The 24682-nt window shown below is 40.3% G+C and overlaps 1 protein-coding gene across 4 annotated transcripts in view; it reads left to right on the plus strand.

The window, feature by feature from the left end:
- Positions 1–24682, plus strand: part of entpd1 (ectonucleoside triphosphate diphosphohydrolase 1) — a 128283-nt gene that overhangs the window by 95040 nt on the left and 8561 nt on the right. For 3 of the 4 annotated variants that reach the window (XM_072557303.1, XM_072557301.1, XM_072557304.1), the window contains 5 exons: positions 118–277; positions 2573–2782; positions 15793–15843; positions 18660–18917; positions 19755–19871. In XM_072557303.1, coding sequence (XP_072413404.1) covers positions 118–277; positions 2573–2782; positions 15793–15843; positions 18660–18917; positions 19755–19871 — 796 coding nt within the window. The remainder of the gene's footprint in view (positions 1–117; positions 278–2572; positions 2783–15792; positions 15844–18659; positions 18918–19754; positions 19872–24682) is intronic. The other variant, XM_072557302.1, reaches the window with a different exon arrangement.

The following is a 24682-nucleotide window of genomic DNA, read 5'->3' on the forward strand; positions in this document are numbered from 1 at the left end:
GATCCACTGAGCTCAGTGCACAGCAGCTCAGTCACCAGTTGGAGGGTGAATCCAGAGGATCTGCTCATTAGATACTTGGACATTCCTGAGTTTCTCCTCTTTTGTCTTGTTTTCCAGATCACAGAACCAAGCTCTGGCTGAGCAACTTATGAAATCAGTGCAAGAGTTCATTAAGACTTATCCATTCAATTTCCAAGGGGCACAAATTATAACAGGACAGGAAGAGGGAGTGTTTGGATGGATTACTGTCAATTATCTAATGGAAAACATCGGGAAGGTATTTCTGGAAACACTAACTATTAAATATTGCTTTGACCCTATTCCAACTGCAAAGAACAACTATTGAACTTTATTAGTTCAGGGTTTCTGTGTCGCTTCATAGTCTGACAATGGAATCTTAATAAGCCTTTGAAGAACCACAGGCTGAAACCCACAGGGGATATGGGATTTGTGAACATTCATTGCCACTTATGGTTCCAGCTGTTCTGGGCAGGCCTGTGTGAACTTGTGGAATCAATGACAGATAGTCCATCGGAGTAGAGTCATAGAGATGTACAGAATGGAAACAGACCCTTCGGTCCAACCTGTCCATGCCGACCAGATATCCCAACCCAATCTCGTCCCACCCGCCAGCACCCGGCCCAAATCTCTCCAAACTGTTCCTATTCATATACCCATCCTGATGCCTTTTAAATGTTGCAATTGTACCAGCCTCCACCACTTCCTCTGGCAGCTCATTCCATACACGCACCAACCTCTGCATGAAACAAATTGCCCTTGGGTCCCTTTTCCATCTTTTCCCCTCTCACACTAAACCTATGCCCTCTAGTTCTGGACTCCCCCACCCCAGGGAAAAAAATTGCCTATTTATCCTATCCATGCCCATCATTATTTTATAAACCTCTGTAAGGATTTCCCTCCGCCTCCGACGCTTCAGGGAAACCAGCCCCAGCCTATTCGGTCTCTCCCGATAGCTCAAATCCTCCAACCCTGGCAACATCCTTGTAAGTCTCCTCTAAAACCTTTCATGTTTCACAACATCCTTCGAAAGGAAGGAGACCAGAATTGCATGCAATATTTCAAAAATGGCCAAACCAATGTCCTGCAGAGCGGCAACATGACCTCCAACTCCTGCACTCAATACTCTGACCAATAAAAGAAAGCATACCAAACGCCGCCTTCACTAGTCAGTGAAGATGAGTCAATGAAGGTGGATCAGTGGGGGGAGGGTCAGTAAGCGTGAGTCGTTTAGAGGGATTGGTGAGGGTGTGTTAGTGAGGATGTGTCCATGAGGATAGATCAGCGAGGGGATCAGTCAGGGGCAAGTAGGGAGTGGTAATTGAGGAAGGGCTGATGAGAGTTCAGTGAGAGAGGCTTTCTGGGATCAGTGAGGATAGAGTATTGAGAGTGGGTCAGTGAGAGTCACTGACAGAGAGGTCAGTGAGAGTGGGTCAGTGAAAGAGGGGGATTGAGGGAGAAGTCAGTGCAGGAGGGGTCATTGTGGGAGGAGCCAGTGAAGGAGAGGCTAGTGAGGGAGGGGGTGATGAGGGAGGGGGCAGTGAGGGAGGTCAGTAAAGGAGGAGGTGGTGAGGGTGGGTTGATGATAGGGGTCAGAGGGTTGTCAGTGAGGGAGGGAGCGATGAGGGAGAGATCTGTGTGGGATGGGTCAGTGAAGGAGAGGCCAATGAGGGTGGTTTAGTGAGGGAGGGGTCAGTGAGAGTGGGTCAGTGAAGGAGGGAGCGCTGAGGGTGGGTTGGTGACAGGGGTCAGAAGGTTGTCAGTGAGGGAGGGACCGGTGAGGATGGGTCAGTGAAGGAGGGGGTGGTGAGGGTGGATTGGTGACAGGGGTCAGAAGTTGTCAGTGAGGGAGGGACCGGTGAGGTGGGGGCTGAGGGATGGTCAGCGAAGGATGGTTAATAAGCGACGGGTCAGTGAGGGTTGTCAGGGAGGGGGTGGTCAGTATGCATCGTCCATGAGGGTGTATCACTGAGGAAGGGTCAGTGAGTGAGGTGGGGACAAGTTATGAAGGAATTTTGGGATCAGTAAGAGTGGGCATATACAAATACATAAAACCTGATTGACTACCTCCCACAGATCTACAGATCCTTCATTCATAAGGGATCTATTACTAGAGGTACTCACAACCATGGGGAGGGTGATGGCAAGACAAAAATAAACAGGTCCAGCCCAGCCCCATCCCGTCCCGTCCCTGTACCACCCCAGTTTCAGTCCCTGGTTCTCCTAACCCTTAGCCCATTCCTTAGCTGTAGCCCCAGCTGAAATAATGTGTGTCTGTATGTGTTTGTGTATATCTGTGAGCATGTAAGTGTGTAATTGTGTGTTTATCCTATTAGGGAAAAAGCTCCCTGGGCTGTTGTGTGTGAAGGAGGGACAGGACCAATTTGAACAATTATGCTGTCGGGAGAAATTATAAATCTCAGTCCTGTAATATTCAGTACGTTCACCATGTTGTAATAATTGAATGAATTGAACTAATGAAAATGTCAGAGATCAATTGTGTTTCTGCCTGTAATGTTTACCTTTCTCACTCACACTTTATGAACTTCATCAGGACAATGCAGGAGGAAACCCTGAAACAGAGGGGGCGCTGGACCTGGGCGGTGCCTCCACGCAGATTACATTTGTTCCTGGTGAGAAGATTGAATCCGAGGAAAGTGCTCTGAAAATGCGTCTGTATGGGAAGAGTTACAACATATACACACACAGCTACCTGTGTTATGGAAAGGATCAGGCCCTGAAATTGCTACTGGAAAAACTGGATGTAAGAAAGGGCTGAGCACAGAATTTCCTTCCTATCTCTAAGTATCTAACCCTGACCAAAGAGTGTTTGCAAACCCTGTGAAAAGTGCTGGATATGCAGGGTTAGAGTGTCTGATAACACACACTCACTGGTCACAACCACAGTGTGTCATAAGATCTCTGAACAGGTTGATTAGAAAATACTTCTTGTAAACCACACATCATTAGGGACACTGCACTAACCATTCTATTTTCTCAATGCCTGTTAAAAAAATAGACCCCAGTCAGTGTATTGCTGTAAGTTTCAGGTCACCTAATTTCTGCTAATTCCATAAGACTCAGTATCTTAGGCCTTTTCTGTTGTATTTAATATCAATGACTTAGACTTAAACAAATGATAAAGATGTTTCAGAATGATACAGAAATTGCCACGTGGTTGATAGTGAGGGGGAATCAGTAGACTGCAGGATATATAAATGGCCTGGTTAAGTAACAGAAATTGCCAAAAGGAATTTAATCTGGAGGAGTATGGGATGATGTATAGAAGGAAAGAAAACAAAGGAATCAGTAATAACTTAGAAGATAGTGAGAGCAATAGAGGGACGTTAATCTGTAAAACACTGAAAGTAATAGGGCTGTGGGTAAGGTGATTAAGTAGGCACGTGTGGGGCTGCATTGCTCAAATAAGCAGACAGCCAGTGTGCAAATCAGAATAATGCCAACAGAGTGGATTCAGTCCCATGCCAACTGTGATAGCTCAAGGTGACCTACTTACCTAGTCCCATACTTGTTACAGAGTGATGCCCCTCAAGCTACTGAACCAATTTTCTCTCTCTAGTGAACAGTGATGCCAGGGTCCTTTGTGTGTTACAACTAATCACTAAGAATTCATAAATGAATGCAGGAACATATGATTTAGGGCCAGGAGTAAGCTATTTGGCTCTTTGAGTCTTCTCCACCATTCATGGCTGATCTGAATACTCCATACCATTGAATACTCCATACTATTTCACCATCTCACTTAGAAAGACCCATCTGCTTCTGACTTAAAAATATATAAGGACTCTGTTTCCACTGCCTTTTGAGGAAAAGCATTCTCTAGGCTCACAACATTAGACAATAGACAATAGGTGCAGGAATAGGCCATTCTGCCCTTCGAGCCTACACCACCATTCAATATGATCATGGCTGATCATCCTTAATCAGTATCCTGTTCCTGCCTTATCTTCATAACCCTTGATTCCACAATCCTTGAGAGCTCTATCCAACTCTTTCTTAAATGAATCCAGAGACTGGGCCTCCACTGCCCTCTGGGGCAGAGCATTCCAAACAGCCACCACTCTCTGGGTGAAGAAGATTCTCCTCATCTCTGTCCTAAATGGACTACCCCGTATTTTTAAGCTGTGTCCTCTGGTTCGGCACTAACCCATCAGCGGAAACATGTTTCCTGCCTCCAGACTGTCCAATCCTTTAATAATCCCCTCTCAGTCTGCTAAACTCAAGGGTATACAAGCCCATTCGTTCCAGTCTTTCAGTGTAAGGTAATCCCGCCATTCCAGGAATTGACCTCGTGAACCTACGCTGCACTCCCTCAATAGCCAGAATGTCTTTCCTCAAATTTGGAGACCAGAACTGCACACAGTACTCCAGGTGTGGTCTCACCAGGGCCCTGTACAGCTGCAGAAGAACCTCTTTGCTTCTATACTCAATCCCTCTTGTTATGAAGGCCAGCATGCTATTAGCCTTCTTCACTACCTGCTGTACCTGCATGCTTACCTTCATTGACTGCTGTACAAGAACACCCAGATCTCTCTGTACTGCCCCTTTACCTAAATTGATTCCATTTAGGTAGTAATCTGCCTTCCTGTTCTTGCCACCAAAGTGGATAACCATACATTTATCCACATTAAACTGCATCTGCCATGCATCTGACCACTCACCTAACTTAGAACATAGAACATAGAAAAATACAGCGCAGTACAGGTCCTTTGGCCTTCGATGTTGCGCCGATCCAAGCCCACCTAACCTACACTAGCCCACTATCCTCCATATGCCTATCTAATGCCCGTTTAAATGCCCATAAAGAGGGAGAGTCCACCACTGCTACTGGTAGGGCATTCCATGAACTCACGACTCGCTGAGTAAAGAATCTACCCATAACATCTGTCCTATACCTACCACCCCTTAATTTAAAGCTATGCCCCCTCGTAATAGCTGACTCCATACTTGGAAAAAGGTTCTCATGGTCAACCTTATCTAAACCCCTAATCATCTTGTACACTTCTATCAAGTCACCCCTAAATCTTCTTTTATCCAATGAAAACAGCCCCAAGTGCCTCAGCCTTTCCTCATACGATCTTCCTCCCACACCAGGCAACATCCTGGTAAACCTCTTCTGCACCCGTTCCAGTGCCTCCACATCCTTCCTATAGTATGGCGACCAAAACTGCACACAATACTCCAGATGCGGCCGCACCAGAGTCTTATACAACTGCAACATGACCTCAGGACTCCAGAACTCAGTTCCTCTACCAATAAAAGCCAGTACGCCATATGCCTTCTTCACCGCACTAGGGTGGCAACTTTCAGAGATCTGTGTACATGAACACCAAGATCCCTCTGCTCATCCACACTACCAAGTATCCGACCATTAGCCCAGTACCCCATCTTTTTGTTACTCATACCAAAGTGAATCACCTCACACTTACCTACATTGAACTCCATTTGCCACCTTTCTAACCAGCTCTGCAGCTTATCTATATCCCGCTGTAACCTGACACATCCTTCCTCGCTGTCAACAACTTGTCCAGGTCACCCTGTAATCTAACATCCTCCTCATATTTCACCCTGCCACCCAGCTTAGTATCATCAGCAAATTTGCTAATGTTATTACTAATACCATCTTCTATATCATTAGCATATATTGTAAAAAGCTGTGGTCCCAGTACTCTTACCTGCGGTACCCCTCTGGTCACTGCCTGCCATTCTGAAATGGAGCCGTTTATCACTACTCTTTGTTTCCTATCAGCCAACCAACTTTCAATCCAAGTTAGTACTTTGCCCCCAATACCATGCGCCCTAATTTTGCTCCTATGTGGGACTTTATCAAAAGCTTTCTGAAAGTCCAGGTACACTACATCTACTGGATCACCCTCGTCCATCTTCAGAGTTACATCCTCAAAAAATTCCAGAAGATTAGTCAAGCATGATTTCCCCTTCATAAATCCATGCTGACTCTGAGCTATCCTGTTACTACTATCCAGATGTGTCGTAATTTCATCCTTTATAATAGACTCCAGCATCTTTCCCACCATGGAGGTCAGACTAACTGGTCTATAATTTCCTGCTCTCTCTCTCCCACCTTTCTTAAAAAGTAGTACAACATTAGCCACCCTCCAATCCGCAGGAACTGATCCTGAATCTATCGAACTCTGGAAAATAATCACCAATGCATCCACGATTTCTCGAGCCACCTCCTTCAGTACCCTGGGATGCAGACCATCAGGCCCCGGGGACTTATCAACCTTCAGACCTAACAGTCTCTCCAACACCAATTCCTGGCAAATATAAATTCCCTTAAGTTCAGGTCCTTCAGCCACTGTTACCTCAGGGAGATTGCTTGTGTCTTCCCCAGTGAACACAGATCTGAAGTACCAATTCAATTCTTCTTCCATTTCTTTGTTCCCATAATATATTCCCCTGTTTCTGTCTTCAAGGGCCCAATTTTAGTCTTGTCCATTTTTTTGCCTTTCACATACCTAAAAAAACTTTTACTATCCTCCTTTATATTATTGGCCAGTTTACCTTCGTACCTCATTTTTTCTCTGTGTATTTCCTTCTTTGTAATCCTCTGTTGTTCTTTAAAAGCTTCCCAGTCCTCCGTTTTCCCACTTATCTTTGCTATGTTATATTTTTCCTCTTTTAACTTTATATGTTTCTTAACTTCCCTCATTAGCCACGGCCACCCATGCCTCCTCCTAGGATCTTTCTTCCTTTTTGGAATGAAATGATCCTGCAACTTCTGCATTATACACAGAAATATCCGCCATTGTTCCTCCACTGTCATCCCTGCTAAGGTATTGCACCATTGAACTTTGGCCAGCTTCTCTCTCATAGCTCCATAGTTCCCTTTATTCAACAGAAATATTGTCACTTCCGATTGTACCCTCTCCCTCTCAAATTGCAGATTGAACCTTATTGTATTATGGTCACTAATTCCCAATGGTTCCTTCACTTCGAGGTCCCTGACCAATTCTGGTTCATTGCGCAAAACCAGATCCAGAATTGCCTTCTCCCTGGTCGGCACCAGCACCAGCTGTTCTAAGAATCCACCTCTGAGGCACTCCACAAAGTCTTTTTCTTGAGGTCCAATACCACCCTGATTCTCCTCGTCTACCAGCATGTTGAAATCCCCCATAACAACTGTAGTAACATGTTTGCGACAGGCCAATTTCAGCTCCTGATTTAATTTACATCCGACATCCAGACTACTGTTTGGTGGCCTGTAGATAACTCCCAAGAGGGTCTTTTTACCCTTAGTATTTCTCAGCTCTATCCACACTGACTCTACGTCCCCTGATTCTAGATCCCCCTGTGCAAGGGACTGAATGTCATCCCTTACCAACAGGGCCACCCCACCCCCTCTGCCCGTCAGTCTGTCCTTACGATAGCACGTGTAGCCTTGAATATTCATTTCTCAGGCCCTGTCCACTTGAAGCCACATTAACATTAAGATAAACGTTTCTTAATCACTTTGTAAAAATTTTTTTTAGTTTATATTTAACATTTACCTGAAATCTATTGTTCAGTTCCTATTTTTTTCAGCTTTAAACAGAGTTTTACGAGATATGCACTGAAGGAACGGTTGAAGTTAGCTAATTAAGGAAAGTACCTGAAACCTGTTTTTCTGTAACTGCAATCAGCTAGCTCTTTTGTTTCGGAAGTGTATAAAGCCAGTAATCTGAGTGCAACTTAGCACTGAATATAGCTTTGAACAGAGTGCTGGGAGTTTGGTGATTAGGGGAGTTAAATTAGGAGGAGGAGCAAGCATTCCTTTTGTCTTAACTTTTTCACCCTCTAGTTATTGGTTATTCTTCCACTAAGGATGAAGAAGCTTTTGGTAACTATCTGGTAAGTGATTAAGCTCTATTCTATTCTGAAAGCATTTAAAATAATATTGGAACTAGTGAAAAGATTAATCAAATATATAAGAAAGGAAATTAAATCTGATTTGGTCAGTGGTTAGGGACAGGACAGTGTGACTACAAGTGAGACAAGTAAAGGGACCCAAAGGGCAAGAATATAGGAGATTTAGCCTTTGCATTTGTCGAACAGATTTGACTGCTATTTACCTGTTTGGATGAAAGCAAGGCACATGAGTTGACTGACCATGGCACCATATAATCGTGGTAGGGGCAGTGTAGTTAAGAGAATAGACACTGTTTTTTGGAGCAAAGAGTATGTATCCAAGCACCTGTGCATCTGCCAGCACCAGGGCTCAGGACATTGTCTCTGGTCTGGAGAAGAACTTTTACTGGGAGGGGGAGGATCCAATCTTTGGAGATACCAATGACAAAGACAGGACAAGGAGGTTCTGTCTATGCAGTATGAGAAATTAAGTACTAAAGTAAAACAGAGAACACAAATGTAATATACTATGAATTATTATCTGAGTTATGACCAAATTGGCACTGGGGAATAAGATTAGCATATGAATGCATGGGTCAAAGTCCAGTGAGAGAGTAATGGGAAGGAGAGGTGGTTAGATTCTCCCATGTTGGAAATGCACTTGAGTCTGCAAATGCAACTTACCACTTTGTCAGGTCAAGTCTGGATGCTGTCCAGGTCTTGCTGCATATGAACAAAGAGTTTCAGTATCTGAGGAGACTTTGGCATGGCTGAAGAATTTTAAATGTGGGGATAGCCTGGAGTTATGTTCATTGGCATATAAAATGTTGAAAGGAGATAAATTACATGGCGCCCAGACAAAATGGATATGAAAGACTTATTTCTGTTGGAGCTCAGAGGTCAACAATGAGGGGTAGGGATTTAAGGTCATTGGCAAGAGGATTAGAGTTGGGGAATATGTGTGTGGCTGTTGGTGAAAAGGGGGCTTTTTCCACCAATAAAGAAGAAAAAAATAGTAAAAACAAGTAAACTTCGGAAATTAGGGAACTGGTCCAAACTGGAGGAATTCTGTAATATGGAACTACACTTCATACCATTTCCAAGGTTCACTAGTTTTTTTCTTTCTGATGGGGTTTGGACCTCATTTTCTGAAACATGGAAAAACTAGAAATCCTCATCACATTTTAAAAAGGTCACATTGGCTCTCAATTGCAGTGAGGCAGCATTGACTGACTAACTGTTTTCCAGCTGGTCATAGACAAGCTGGGCTGAATGCCCTCCTAATAGGTCATTAATTTTCTATGTTTCCAAAGACATTTTTTCCATTTCAAAATAAATGCATCAATTGATTCATGATTGTAATGGTTTGAGTGTAAGAAGAAGCTAATTAAATCAGTTAGCCTAACATTGTGATTTGCAGTCACTCACCTCCAGTCCTTTGGAAGGACTCTGGTCTGAATCAGAATGCTATAATGGTGGGAAAACAGAAAGAATCTCTGCAGGAAGACTAAGTCAATACATCAAGGTTAGAAATGAAAATTTTGAAACCACGTTTGTAGGAATATGAAGACAGGAATTTGATTAAAAATGCTGAGAAATTGATATCTTTAACATAGATCCTGAGATTTCTGACTTTTATAGTTGTTATATAGTACTAATGTTGCTTGGAAGCCTGTCCTATGCACTGTGCTTGAGCTTCAAGTGGGCTGCATTGCTGCCGGGAGGGTCAGCATCTTGCTGGAGTTTGGAAATCTCATCAGAGAGGATGGAAACCTAATGATTACAATGTCAACATATTATTACAATGATAGCGAATTTTTGTTGGTTGAAAAAAAAATATAGTACTGCAGCACCTTCACAGAAGGAAATGGTATCCTACCATCATAACAGTGTCTGTATTCAAAATAATGTAATTCCCTATAAAGTATTTTGATGCCATGAGGTCATGAAAGGCATTATGCAAAGTTCTCTCCTTTTATAGATAGGAACCTCATTGGACGTGCTCTAACTATGGTGACATCATACGTCTGGCATCTTTGCAATGGCCTTGTGAGGTTATTGATACTGTATGTTGAATGAATTTGGTGTTATTTTGACAAAATTTTCATGTAGCCTTAGGGATAACTGTGCTGACAGTCTGCAATATAATGCTTATCAGCAGCATTATCATAATTGTGAAGGGACATTCAAATAATAATACAGGACTCATAAAATCCTGGAGGCAGTAGATGGCTTTCTTAATAAAGGACAGTATTGTCCTCAGTGAAGAAAATGTGTAAATAGAAACTGAGCAAGATTATGTTCTCAAGAGTATAACCGTATCTAAAATGTCATAGATTGGTGGTAGTGATCTTACAGAGAGTGACAGTGCTAATTAAGGTAAGGTGATTCTGGATGGTAACAGTGGTATGAGAAGGTACTTCTAATTATCACATTTCATGAAGTTTGCCAATGTTATGCATTTTTTGAAATGTTACTGCAGAAGGCTGTTTGATTCAGGTCTCTTTTAATTAAGAGATCAGTAATTAAAATTTCAAATGTACAACCTCCATAGAAAAAGCATCTAAGTAATGACCTGAGGGCTTTCCATGTCATGAAGGTTCCACTGGTCACTTGTTCTAACTTTAATTGGAGACTGGCAGATCCTAAGGAAACGTGTCTTTGTTGTTTCTTTTAGTCTTCACCAAGACTTGTGTTATGACCCACTTAGAAAAATATATCAACTCTCAAGCTGCACTACACCCAAGGTCACCACAAGAGTTAACGATTTAATTAAGGAATGCAAAGTCCAAAATTTACCTGTTTGATGGAATCAAGTTAACAAAAAAACTGATCAGGTTCCTGTACTTAATAAGAACTATTGTTTTATTACAAATCAGTAAATTCTAATCACAAGTGAACAGCAATGAACTGACAACGTATGGCTGTACTAATTAAAACTCTTTTTAAAGCAGACAGCAACAAAAGCTATTAAACCTGAAAGGTGAAGAAAAAAGTATTGTGAAACACAGTTCAATAGCACCAGTCTATAGGGTTCATTGAGATGTTCTTTTTACTTGTAAGGGCTTTCTGTTTTTTAATCTACGTCCTCCAGGTTTGTTCAATTCTTTGCAGGCGGCAAAGGATGATTGGTATACAGCTAAAAAGTCTGTTAGTTACTGGCTAAAGACAACAGCTTACAACAACTGGTGAAAGTAACTAGCTTTCCTCAGGCTCAAAATAGTTTGACTGCAGAGAAAAGGGGGGGGGGGGGGGGGGTGGGGGGAGAGAGAGAGAGAGAGAGAGAGAGACACCATCTGCCTTTCCATTTTGCTGCCCCAGGTCCAATTGGAGAGTCGGTGTCAGGCTGATAACCTTTGGCTTTCATTTAAAACCCATAAAATACCAAAAAGACGAGACAGGATAAATGCAGGAATGATGTTCTCGATGATACGGAAGTCCAGAGGTCACACTGTAAGAACATAGGATAAGCCATTAAGGACTGAGATGAGGAGATATTTATTATTCACCCAGAGAGTGGTGAGCTTATGGAATGCTCTGCCCCAGAGCAACTGAGGCCAAAACATTGATTGCATTTGAGGAGAAAATAGTTCTTGGGCTAAAGGGATCAAAAAGTAATGGGGAGAAAGCAGGAATAGAGCACTGAGTTGGATGATCAGACATGAACATACTGGATGACCGAGGTGGCTTGAAGTACCAAATCCTCCACTGTTGCTCCTATTTTACAGACCTGTTAGCCATATTAGTAGTAGGGAAAATTCTGAAATCTATTATAAAGCAAATGATAAATAGGCACTTGGATGATAATGATCTTTTTGGTCATAGACAGATTGTATTTCTGAAAAGGAAAATCATGCTTGGCAAGTTTGTTGAAAGTTTTTGAAAATGTTGCTAACGTTCCCGCTGTGCAGCTGTTCAGAGGTTCTGTGCATGCCAATCAGATTGCTGACACTGTGCTGAGCATTGACATTCCGCTTTGGAAGCTGTTGCCACACAAGGACCTTGGAAGTCCACACAGTAGAAAAAATAATTAGAGGGACCTTAACTGTTACTAACGGAATTGATACTTTTGAACCAATGGATGTTATTTCAGAATGCTTTTATTAAAGTTCCTCACAGGGGGCTTATTAGAACATTTAATGGGATAGGAGGTAATGTACTAGCCTGGATTATTATTGACCGACAGACAGAAAACAGTAGGAACAAAGGGGTCTTTTTCTTAATGGCAGGATGTGATCAGTACTTGGGCCTCAATTGTTCACAAAATATAGCAAAGATCTGGATGTGAAAACTGACTGACTGTGTCACCTTCAAGTTTGGAATTGTTACAAAGCAAAATGGAAATGTGTAATGTGACCAAGATGCAAAGTGGATTCAGGAGGATTTGGACAGGATCAGTGAATGGGCAAGAACATGATAGTTGAGTATAATGTGGAAAAATGTGAGATTATCCACTTTGGAAGGAGGATTGGATAGGTAGACCTTTTCTCCATTGGTAAGAGGTTGGAAAGGGTATATATACAAAGGAACCTAGGTGTCCTTGATGATAAGTGACAGAAGGTTAACATGCAAATGCAGTGAGCTATTAGGAAGAGCCTTTATTGCAAGAGGATTTCAGTACAGGAGTAATGAAGCCTTGCTTCATTTGTGCAGGGATTTGGTTAGACCACACCTTGAGTACTGTGTGCTCAAGGTCACCTTATCTCAGGAAAAATATTATTTCCATAAAGGATATGCAACAAAGATTAAGCAGACTTGCTCCCAGATGACAGGACAATTCTATGAAGAGGGATTTGGCAAACTGAACCTGTATTCTTTAGAATTTCAAAGAATGAGAGGAATGACATTGAACCTTACAAAATACTTAAAGGAATAGCCAAGGTAGGTGCAGGTAAGATGTTTCTACTGGTTGGAAAGTCTCAAACCAGAGGGCACAATTTAATAATAAGGGGATGCCACTTAGGTACGAGAATTTTTTTTTCCTCAGACAATTATGAGCATTTGAAATTCTGTACCATAGAGGGCTGTGGAAGCTTAGTCTTTGAGTATAATTAAGGTAGAGATTGATATATGTTTGCTTACCAATGACACACAGGATTATGGGATGGATAAAAGATATTGAAATGTTCAATCAGCCTTGATACTATTGAATAGGCTGGCTTGACAAACTGAATGGCCTACTCCTGTTCCTGTTTCTGTGATTCAGGTCCTAATATTTATATTCACCTGTCAAAATTACTTCTAAAAATTCATTTTGCCTAGGCTGTTCTTTAATTTTCAAAACCTATAATGCCTCAGGCACTAACTCATATGGAGCCAACTCATATGTTGTTTTGTTTACAGCATTCCAATTCCTTGAAATTCCTGTGACAACAAAGTGTAAATTTCCATTTCTTTACTTGTCAACCGGTCAGAATGTCTCCACATTCTTTTCCACAAATTTTGCCAGAACCCAAACAAATGTAAACATTTCCTTTCTGGAATTTAGATTATGAACTGGATTCTCCTCATCAGAACATGCATTGGCATCTCTTGTTTTTTTTTAACAGACATCATTTTCAACTGATATTCATGTTCTCTCTTTTTCTTGCTCTTGTCTTCCTTTTCCATTGCCACTCTAATTTTAATTTTATTATTTACATTTCCTGTCTTTAGTTCTATACCATTTTCCTTCTCAATTCTCCTCTTGTTTTGTCTTTTTCTGCTCCTTGGAATTTCATCTCAAGCCTTTTTAGTTCAAAGTTAAAAATCACACAACACCAGGTTATAGTCCAACAGGTTTAATTGGAAGCACACTAGCTTTCGGAGCGACGCTCCTTCATCAGGTGATAGTGGAGGGCTCAATCCTAACACACAGAATTTATAGCAAATATTTACAGCGTGTTGTAACTGAAATTATACATTGAAAAATTGATTGTTAAGCCTTTCATCTGTTAGAATACAGTGATAGTTTCACTTCTTTCATGTGTAAATCACAAACTTTTTTTAAAAAAGCTGCATTCTCGGGTTAGCTGTTAACAATGGTGATAGCTAGACAATATGTTGAAGGTGTTGGCCCCCTGTGTTCTCTGTCTATGCCATGATGTTTAGATTGATTCTAATCTAAAAAGTGAGATAACGGAGTTTTACCTAAATTAAATTTTTTTAGTTCAAGTTGCTTTAACTGTAATTCAATATTACCTAATTCGAATGTTTCACTACCTGGAGTGCATGATCCTTCTTGCTTTTCTACTCAACCAAAATGCTCTGTTAGTACTTTAATTCTATCTGTCTTCTTAGCTTAAGCAGGCAGATTCACTTCTACCAACTTGCCAAATCAAGTTCCAAATTTTTTGGAGTGAAAGACTGTCAGGATCAATGCTGCCACCTGCAGGAAATTTGCAACATCTGACCCATTTCTTATTTGTAGTACGGAACCTGGTCTTTATCTTCATCATTGACGAATACCATACTAAAATCATTGTCACTACAGTACTTCAAAATAATGCAGCATGAGTCCTCATTCTCTTGTCACTTGGAAAAGTGTGCTGATTCACAAGCTGCACTACTACTTATCGTCACCACAAAAGTTAACGCTTAAATTAGTGCTTGCAAAGTCACTGATTTACCTGTCTGTTAGAATCTATTTAACAGAAAAAAACCCCAGATTCCTGTACTTAGTAAGAACAATTGATTCATTCTACATGCACACACTGATGGAGGGCTCTTGTGGCACAGTGGCAATGTCCCTACCTCTTAGGCAGGAGGTCTGACTCCCAGATGTATATCACAATGTATCTGAATGCATTGAAAAAAATAAGTGCCCAGATTGATGCCAGGCCATCAACAAACAGCTATGTCCCAACTAAAATAAAACAGCAGTGTATGTATCACACAAAATTAGTTTCAGTAACTTGTTTTTAAAAGTGTAGCAACTGCTTTCACAATCCTTGATTTTAAAACAATGTTTCCATTTCAGTTCACAATCAAAAGTGTAGAGAATGATTCTTATACTTCTTTACAATTGGCATTGATGAGCTAGGGTGTATCCAGGAGTGGAGACTTTTAAACTAAGAGTTCCTGGTTTAGAATCATGGAAATATACAACGTAAAGGAAGGCTATTTGGCCCATTGTGACAGTGTTGGCTCTCTGAAAGAGGTATCCAGTTAGTTCTCCTCCATTGTTCTTTTCCCTAAAGACCTGCAAAGTTTCTGTTTCAAATATATATCCAAAGCCTTTTTGATATCCATGAATGAGAACCTAACAATAAAAAGAAAATGAACACCGCACAATATATTTTAATTTGGATGTGAAATTTAGCCAAAAATGGATACAAGTCAACAGTTGTGCCAGACTGGAAGAAACCAGAAACAGACCAAAAGACTACTTCCCAAATCTTGCTTCCAGTAAGATGATTGAAAGACAAGAGCCTGTGAGCCTTAATACAATCATGCAGCCTTTTGTCAGGAATGTAGAAAACAAAATTTAGTTATGAATGATGTTTGGCATGAAGGTCAAGATGTGGATGGTTCAGGTTCCTTTTAATATTGAAAAATGATCTTGAAAATGATCAGTGGAGAATGAGGAAGAACTTATTCCCTTGACCATCTCTTCTTGACCACTTGATCCTGGTCTGACTCCTACTCAAATTTCAACCCAGAATTCTTTTGGCATGTTGACCATCCCCTTAAATTTCTTGGCAACACCTTTGTGATCTGTCCCAAACTGACTACAGTTGGTATGTTCCATTTTTATGCAAAATGACAGTTATATATTCATAGAAAGTCATTTCTTGAACTTTATGACTCTATGAATCTTTGTCTAGATAGCAAAATATTTGCAACAAAATATGCTCAGAGTACCTCAAAGCTGTTGGCAATTGCTGTTCTGTTGGGTTTTTCATTACACTCTATCATTTGTTGCAGAATGGACAAGGGGATAAGGCTGTGGGGAGAAGAAGCAGAATAAGCCCAGAAGTATGTTTAATTTTCATTGGCCATACTATCATCAGCCCAACAACCTTCCAAAAAACATGATCCTCCTATTCTTATGCATTCTCAACTTCTTTCAGCCGACCATTGGTAACCATATCTTCATCTTCAATCATGCAAGGCATTTGTAATCCTGCATCAGGAGTGCCGTGTATGGTATTGATTTCCTTTTGAAAGACAGGAGATAAATGAGTTGAAGGCAGTTCAGAGAAGGTTTACTAGACTAATATCTGGAATGGATGAATTGTCTTAGGAGGAAAGGTTGGGCAGGCTAAGCTTTTATGTGCTTGTGTACAGAAGAGTTAGAAGTGACTTCATTGAAACGAACAGGATCTTGAGAAGTCTTCACAAGGCTGGTGTGGAGAGGTAGTTTTCTCTTCATAGACAATCTAGAACCAGGGTTTAAAATTCAGGGGTCACCATTTAAAACAGAGATGAAGCGAAATGCTTTCACACAGTGTCATGAGTCTTTGGAACTCGCTTTCTGAAAAGATAATGGATGCAGAGCTTTTGAACATTTTTAAGCCCGAGGTGAATAGTCTTGTTAAGCAAAATAGTGAAAGGTTATTGGCGTAAGTGGAAATACAGATTTGAGGTAACAATCAGAATCTTATTGAATGGCAGACCAGTCTCAAGGGGCTGAGTGACCCATGCTGCTACTTGTTTAAATGAATGTAACTGCCAAGGCCAACGTCCATCCAAACATGCTCCTAGGATGGTAGGACAATCCTATGAAGAGAGATTGGGCAAACTGGATCTCTTTTCTCTCAAGTTTTGAGTTTCAAGTATATTTATTTAAAAATAAGATTCCTAAAATGGATGCCACTTAGGTCTGAGATGAGAAGGAATTTTTTATTCAAAGGATTGTGAGCATTTGAAATTCTCTAACACAGAAGACTGTGGAAGTTCAGTCTTTTCCAGTATGTTTACAATAGAAATTTATAGATTTCTGATTAACAGTGGCATACAGGGTTATGGGGATAAGGGAGGTAAAAGGCGTTGAAGTATTCGATCAGCCATAGTTGTTATAAATGGTGGATCAGGCTTGTTAGGCTGAACGGTCTACTCCTGTTCTTATGTTCTTACTCCTAATATTTCCAATCCCTCTCTTTGTTTAAAACAGTCCTAAAAATGTACCTCTTTGAACAAGTTTTTGGTCACTGTTCCCACTATCTTATTCTTTAGCTCAGATGTCTGATTACACTCTGTGAAATGTCTTCACGTGTTTTGTCACGTTGGAGGGAATCATAAGATTAAATTGTTGTTGAACGTAACCTATCCATTTTAAGGGAATATCAGGATACACCAGATCCTCTGGAGGCATACAAACTACTGTTTTCATACTTGTGCACCAACTTTATTTTTTAATCCATGATAACCTTGTACATAGGTTGCAGCTGTTTATGAGTAGAATATTCTTAAAATCTACCCAAAGCTTTTGCAGTCAGCTCCATTTTTGCTGCTGTTTTAAATTTGACTCCTTCTGAAAAAAATGTTTTTTTTCTAAAGCAGCTTGGAGGAGAATTACTATTTGCACAGCTTCTTTCTCTATGTTCTTTTGAAGCGATGTAGGAGTCGCTGGCATCACCCATCCCTAAATGCCTTTGAACTAAGTGGCTTGCTTCGGCTGTTTCAGAGCCCACAGGACCATAGGACCACAGGAATAGTAGTAAGTCATTCAGCCCATTGAAATACCCCACCATTCAATCAGATCATGGCTGGTCTGATAATCTTCCACTCCATTTCCTGTCTTTTCCCTAAAACTCTTGATTCCTTTCCTGTTTGAAAATCTGTCTATCTCAGTCTTGAATACACTTACTGACCCAATCTTGACAGCTCTCTGCAGTAAAGAATTTCACACATTCAGTACCACTGAAAGAAGGAAATCTTCTTCATCTGTTTTCAGTGGGCAACCTCATATTCTGAGATTAGGCCCTCTGGTCCAAGACTCTAGAACAAGGGAAACAACCTTTACCCTGTCAAACTCCCTGAATATCTTGAATGTTTCAATAAGATTGCATCTCATTCTTTTAAACTCCCATCAGTATAGGCCCAATCTACTCAACTTCTCATCATTAGAAAATTTCTCCATGCCAAGGATCAACCAACTGAACCTTCTCTGCACTGCCTCCAATGGAAATGTATATTTTCTTAGATAAGGGGACCAAAACTGTTCACAATATTCCAAAGGTGATCTGACCCATTCCATGTAAACTTTCAGCAAGACCTCCAAATTTTTTATACTCCATTCCCTTCAAAATAAATGCCAACATTCCATTTGTCTTCCCTGTTACCTGCTGAATTTGGATGCTAGTTTTTTTACAATTCTGAGGGAAATTCAGAGTCAACCAAATTGCTGTAGATCTGGAATCACATGTAGGCCAGGTAAGGGCAATAGTTTTCCTTCCCTAAAGGACATTAGTGAACCAGATTGATTTTTATGGCAATTGACTGTGGATACATGACTGTCACTTGATCAGCTTTTTAAATTCTAGGTTTCTTAATTTAATTCACATTTTACCATCTGCTAAGGTGGAGTTTGAACATAAATGTGGGCCTTAGAATTATGAGTTCAGTGAAGATACCACTTTGCCACTGTCTCACCATGCGGTAGCAGGCTAAAATCTTTAAAGTTAATCTCAAATTCATCCTGCCATTGGCTTTCCAACAGTCCAGCTCCTAAACAGATTGTATGCATGCTAGCATAGACCTTACAAACATCAGCGCAAAATTTAGATGCTCTGTGTGTGCAGATTAAGTATTAGCTGTATTGAATAGTTTGACTTTTTGTTTCTTTTCAGATCACTGACAATGGAACCATTTTGAACCCCTGTTTTAACAAAGGATACATAAGAACAATCAATGTGACTGAATTATTTAATAGTCCATGCACATCTGCACAGCACAATATAATTCAGCAAATGGTGAGGATCATTGGGACAGGGAACTTTGACCAATGCGATCGCTACATCAGAAGCATCTTTAATTTCAGTGTTTGTACCTGGAGCAGCTGTTCATTTAATGGGGTTTATCAGCCAAAGGTCCATGGAAAATTTGGAGTAAGTATTATGTATATTGTATGAAACTCTCTCATTCTAAACTAAACAATGTAAACAGGTGTTCCCTCAGTGACACAGTACAGAAGTGCTTTCACACGATTATTTTCCAATCACCTAACCACCTGTGTTACTTTTCAACTTTACCCACCACCATTAAACCACACATGTCTCCAATTAATAAGCAGTTTACATGCAGAGCTTGTCAAGGCTGTATTCTTTTCTATCCACTCAATCAATTAACCCCAATCATCTGTTTAACAATTTGCTATAATAACAGACCAGACAATTTCAAACCCTTCTCAGCTACTTTCTTTGATGCTTTTATGATCTTCGCTGACATTACCATGCACAGGTTCCTGATTTTTGTCCTTTCCTGTTAGTCTACACATACGTGCTCAGTATCTGTATCTCCTTAGTATCATGTTGTTGTTTTTCTCTCAGCTTGATATTGCTCAAGTTTCAGCGTGACATAATCAGGCCACTCTAAACCATTTTGTAGATAATTCATTTCAATGTAAAAACAATTTTTCTGAAATCACACAGCACTCCACTTTATTTCTTCTTATTTCTCCTGTCAGAGCTAACCCATTGTCGAATTTACTTTGGCTGAGAGGCCTCTTTCCATACTGTGAGATTCAATAAGGTATTATAGCACTGGTCCCTGTGACTATATCCTGGGATTTCCTATCCATGTATTGCAGGAGAAAATCAAACATCTTTTTAAAAGTTGAACAATATTCTGGAGAATAGTTAAGGTTTGTGGGACAATCATGGTTGAGGAATGCTGACTAATCAAAGTTTATTTTCCTTATTCCATTTCTCCTTCTGTTCCCACAGGCATTCTCTGCATATTATTTTGTGATGGACTTTTTTAATCTGACAAGTGAAAAGCCTTATGATTTGTCCACAGCACAGCAAAGGGTGAAGGCATTCTGTTTGAAGCCATGGGCTGAGGTAGGTGTGAGCTCTTTGGCCTGATGTGTCACTTCGACAACACAAGCTATTCCTGCCTCAGAATCAGAGAGTGCAGTTAAGGGCTGGGACTGACACAGTACTGGTTGGCCCTTACTGAAGCTGGAGTTTACTACTGCAAGAGAAATCAATTTTATTGCAAAATCTCAGGCATGTACCAATAGGAACTCTCAGTACAAGAGGATTAGTAGGTAGAATTCAGAAAGAAGTCCATGGGATTTGCCATTTGCCTTCGGATTGAGCTGACTGAGGTAAGTCCGGGTACATAGTCACGACACTGATGAGAGTGGCATCATACAACAGCCTTGACTTCTGAAGAAGCAGTTACAAACTTTCATGAGAAAATAGAAGATCTGGTCCAATATTGCTGCTTCCCAACCAGGAAAGCAAATATAAGAGCAGAAAGCTACAGCCAGTAATCCTCAAAAGGACAATATTTCTCTATTCTTTTTACATTCCAATGCTTGTAGCCTTCCCTCCACCCTCCTTCAGGTTCTTTCATTCCTCACTTTATTTTCTTATCTTAGTTTTCTTTTTCTTATCAGTAGGAATGTTTGAAGTAATATGTTTAATAGGTGCCCCAACTCAAATGAAATCATTTAGCAGCCATAGAGGTCATATGACTACAGCAAGCCAGCCAATAGGTATCGCTGCATTTCCCCAAACGTCTCCATTTTCATTTTTAAAAAATCACATGCATTAAAATTTTGTAGCCACGTGTTACCCTCTCTCAGTAGTTCACAAAGAAAATCCACTAACAAACTGTCTTAATTCTAGCTAATCCCATTTTTGGAAGTCTCTGCAGGTTAGTTATGCACACCATCCTTAAATTGTGCATGTTTACGAATGGTACATGTGCATGTGGTTGGTGGTTTGTCTGGGATCTACTTGTTCCTAGGATTAGGTTTCTTCTCAAAGGAGTGTTGTCACATGGTAACTGTCTCACTGTGTGGTTTTCTGTATGTTAGTTCATGTAGTATTTACCACAGAAAGCCAGGTTCTTGTTGAGACAGATGTCTGGAAGTCAATTTATAATAACTATTTACATGCCTACAATATTATAGGTTGCAAGCAGTCTGTATTCTCTGTTTAATGATGTAACTGTACATTGCATACACAGAGCTGACTGGCTGAAGATTCTACACTGATTCAATGACAGAGTGACTGCAGGGAAACGTGTACCTTTATACCAGAACATCACATGTCATGATGCCATATAATGTCTTGAAGGTACAGGCCTATCTGATCTGGAATCTTCTCTATAATACAACAGTACTTGTTGTTGCTGAGCCATTTCCTTTGTTGAGGAACAGCCAACCCATGGGACTGATAATTGTTCTATACTTGGGGTAGATGGTGGGATGACATCTTCCTGATCAGTTGCTGATGTGAAGGAACAACTTCAAAACTTGTACATAGGTCTACAGTTGTGATGTTATATTTCTAATTCACATTCACTGTGTATGGTTGATGTGACAATTACTCTGCACAGGTATCAAGTTGACATGTGGGCTTACTCTTGTTGAGTGTTGAACATTTGCACTCTGGCTCTCCACTTCTGTCAATGATTTGGCAGATCTATGAAAGTGAAATTTGGCTTTCTGTCATTTCACCTTGATTTTATCATACACTCTTACTAATATTTATGGTTTTCCTGATTTTCACTGTTGCTTCAGTCTTTTAATTTGACTGGGGATAGTGTGGAGATAATGCATGGTGTTGAATTTCCCAATCTTTCTTCACTAATGAACTGAGGGCCTAAGTCACTCATCAAGGAATGCTGTAATGTCAAAAGTATGCTTTCAGGAATTCTACAGTCTCTCTAGTAGTCACTGATGTTAGCTGGTCTAACTCTCAGTAGTCAGAACAGTGGTTAATGTCATTAATAGACAAGATAATCTTATGAGAGTAAACACATCTACTCCAAGGTTCATCTATGGTCTGTCTTGGATGTCACATATTGTAAGTGGCTTTTTACTTTGCTTAGCTTGATAATCATTACAGGCACTGCACTGGCTGATTTGATCCTGAATCTCATGGCTCATGTTTTGTCAGTAGAGCACTCCTCTTGTCTTCCTCAGACTAAAATCATTACTGTAATGTTTGCATGGAAGTACTTCAGCATCTCTTTTCTCATCCTGTAAGACATGGGAACATTATTTTATTTGTACAAAATTTTATCTTGGACTATCTGTTCACCGTTGTATGCCCAATGCTATCTTAGAACAACATGTTTTGCCTTGGAGATCTCAAGCCATAGTCACTACATCTTGCAGAACTTGGAGTGCTGCATCTCGTTATTAAGCTTGCTTGATTTTGGTCAGAAGCTTGTCCTACAAATTCAACATCTGTTGGGTTGAGAACTTCCAGAGAAAGTCAAACTATTACTTCTCAATCAAATTGGAAGATTTCACACTCTATCTTCGCATCTTCAACTGTCTTCTCAGAAATGCTGCTCTTGATGGTACATTGTCAATGAACATCTCTTTCATGTACTTGTATGTCATATCCAAATTATATCTCTCCAAACAAAGAAGCATTATTTGCAGATGCTTTGGAGTGACAAAACAGTTTTGAGGAAGATGCTTTGAAGTAGTTTATGCCTCTCCCAAACAGGTATTGATTAAAATACTCACAACCAAAGACAATAGCTACACACTCTTCCTTGGTCTGAGTGTAGCATCATTCTGTTCACGTTGATGCCCCAAATACAAATGTAATTGGTTGCCCTTGCTGCGCAAAGGTTGCTCCTACTCCTGTCTCATTGGCAGAACATTAAGCCTTCATTGTAGCCTGAATACCTTGGCACTGGGGCCATCACTAGTTGTTTGATTAGAGTGAAAGCAGCATCTTCTTCTGTGCCCCAATACCTTGGCAGTGAGCTTGCAAAGATTTCCACACTCTGCTGACAAATTAGGGCAAATACTTTCATAAATAGTCCACAAATCCAAAAAAGTCTTTTCACTGCTTTCATACCTGCTGATTGCTGAATGTTTGTTCCACCTCTCACCATCTCAGTTAGGATCTAGACAAAATCACTTGCACTTAGTACATGATCCATGTACTTAAAATTTGTCTTTTAATTGCATCTTTTTGTTCAGCTTCAGGTATTCTTGTGAATTCTATCAAGCTGACTGACTAGATTTTTGTGTGGTCTGTGATGTCCTCTTTTATCATATCCATAGTGTAATCTTATTGATCATCCACAATAGCTTCCACTCTGGGAATCTCGCTGATTTATCATATGCTGTCTGCATTGATTCACTCTAGGACTGGTGGAAAGACCAACTGCCATGAGGATCAAGAGCATTATCTCTTGAATGGAGACCAGAATGTAGGTAGATTCTATGAAAACTGCTGCTTTTATTCAGCTTCACTTGCCAGTAACCATCCTTCACACTAAGTGAAGATTTTTCCCTCATCAAATTGTTGTGAAATTTCTTCATCGATTGGAATGTGGTCATGAAATCTATTCAAAAACTTTATTGAGATACTTTTAGATCTGTGAACTCTCTCATTCTTCCTTTTTTTTCACTGCTATCATGCTGCTAATCCAGACTGGAGGAGTTATTACTTTCTTGATCACTCCCTTGTTTTCTTTCTCTTCTATCCTGACTTTTAAGCTGGACTGAAGGAATATGGAGCTCTCCTTGGCAGATTTTGCATTGGTCTCACTCTCATTCACATTGAGATGACATTCACCAGTAAGATATCCAAGACCTTATGCGACCATAAGACATAGGAACAGAAGTAGGCCATTCAGTCCATCTAGTCTGCTCTACCATTCAATGAGATCATGGCTGACTTGATAACCCACTGCTCTGCTTTCCTGCCTTTTCCCTATAATCCTTCCTTTCCTTACAGATTAAAAATCTATCAGTGTGGCACATACGTAACTCTGCCTCTAACTGTGGTGAAGAATTCCACAAATTCTCACTACCTTCTGAAAAGAAATTCCTCCTCCTTTCTATCTTCAATGTGTGACCCCTTATTCTGTATCTATAAAAACAGCTTTGTAATCATATGGGATCTCGTCCGCAGTCTGGCATTGGGGTCTGCAAAATGCTCAGATCATTTCTGGCAAGTGTTGGGGTTAGCAGTCTTAGCAAGTTTAGACTTGCTTCAGCTGAGAGGAGAAGAATTTGTCCAGTGTCTCCTCTCTGTGGCTTATTTTTCTTCTCTGTGGACTGAGCTCTCAGCTTCACTTTTCCTCTTTGGGAAAAGTATCATTCCAACATATAATCTCAACCTTACCATAATTTTCAAGTCACTGCCTTAACCCACTCATACAGGTCTGTGAAGCTCATGATGATGTCTTACATGTCTCCTTCTGGTTAACAGTCACGAAGTATTTATCACCTCTAGAACTCACAATGCCAACATGTCATAGTTATAAAGTCTGTATCATCATAAAGTCAGTTCGTCAGAATTTTGGATGACATCTCTTCAGCAATCATCTTGATCAGCTTTTATTTCTTTCTAGTTACACTTTGAATGCAAAGTAATTCTGCTTCTTGTGGTTACAACACTGGTTTTTCCACACTGGACAAACTTCCTTTCACCTTTCCCTCTGGTATTTTTCTGTTGTTTATTTTCTGCAAATATTTTTACATGTTGATTTCATTCAACCTGGAATGTCTATCAGCATAATGCAGTTCCTTATCTGTTCTTTCATTAATTCACTTCAGCTGATACTTGACCACCTGTGATCTTCAGCACATGTCAATAGCTCTTAATAGTAAACATTACCTCTCTCAGAAGACATGTTCTCACAGTGGAATTACTAATGCCTA

The sequence above is a fragment of the Chiloscyllium punctatum genome, chromosome 38 (assembly GCF_047496795.1).
Source record: "Chiloscyllium punctatum isolate Juve2018m chromosome 38, sChiPun1.3, whole genome shotgun sequence".
Taxonomy (NCBI): Eukaryota; Metazoa; Chordata; class Chondrichthyes; order Orectolobiformes; family Hemiscylliidae; genus Chiloscyllium; species Chiloscyllium punctatum.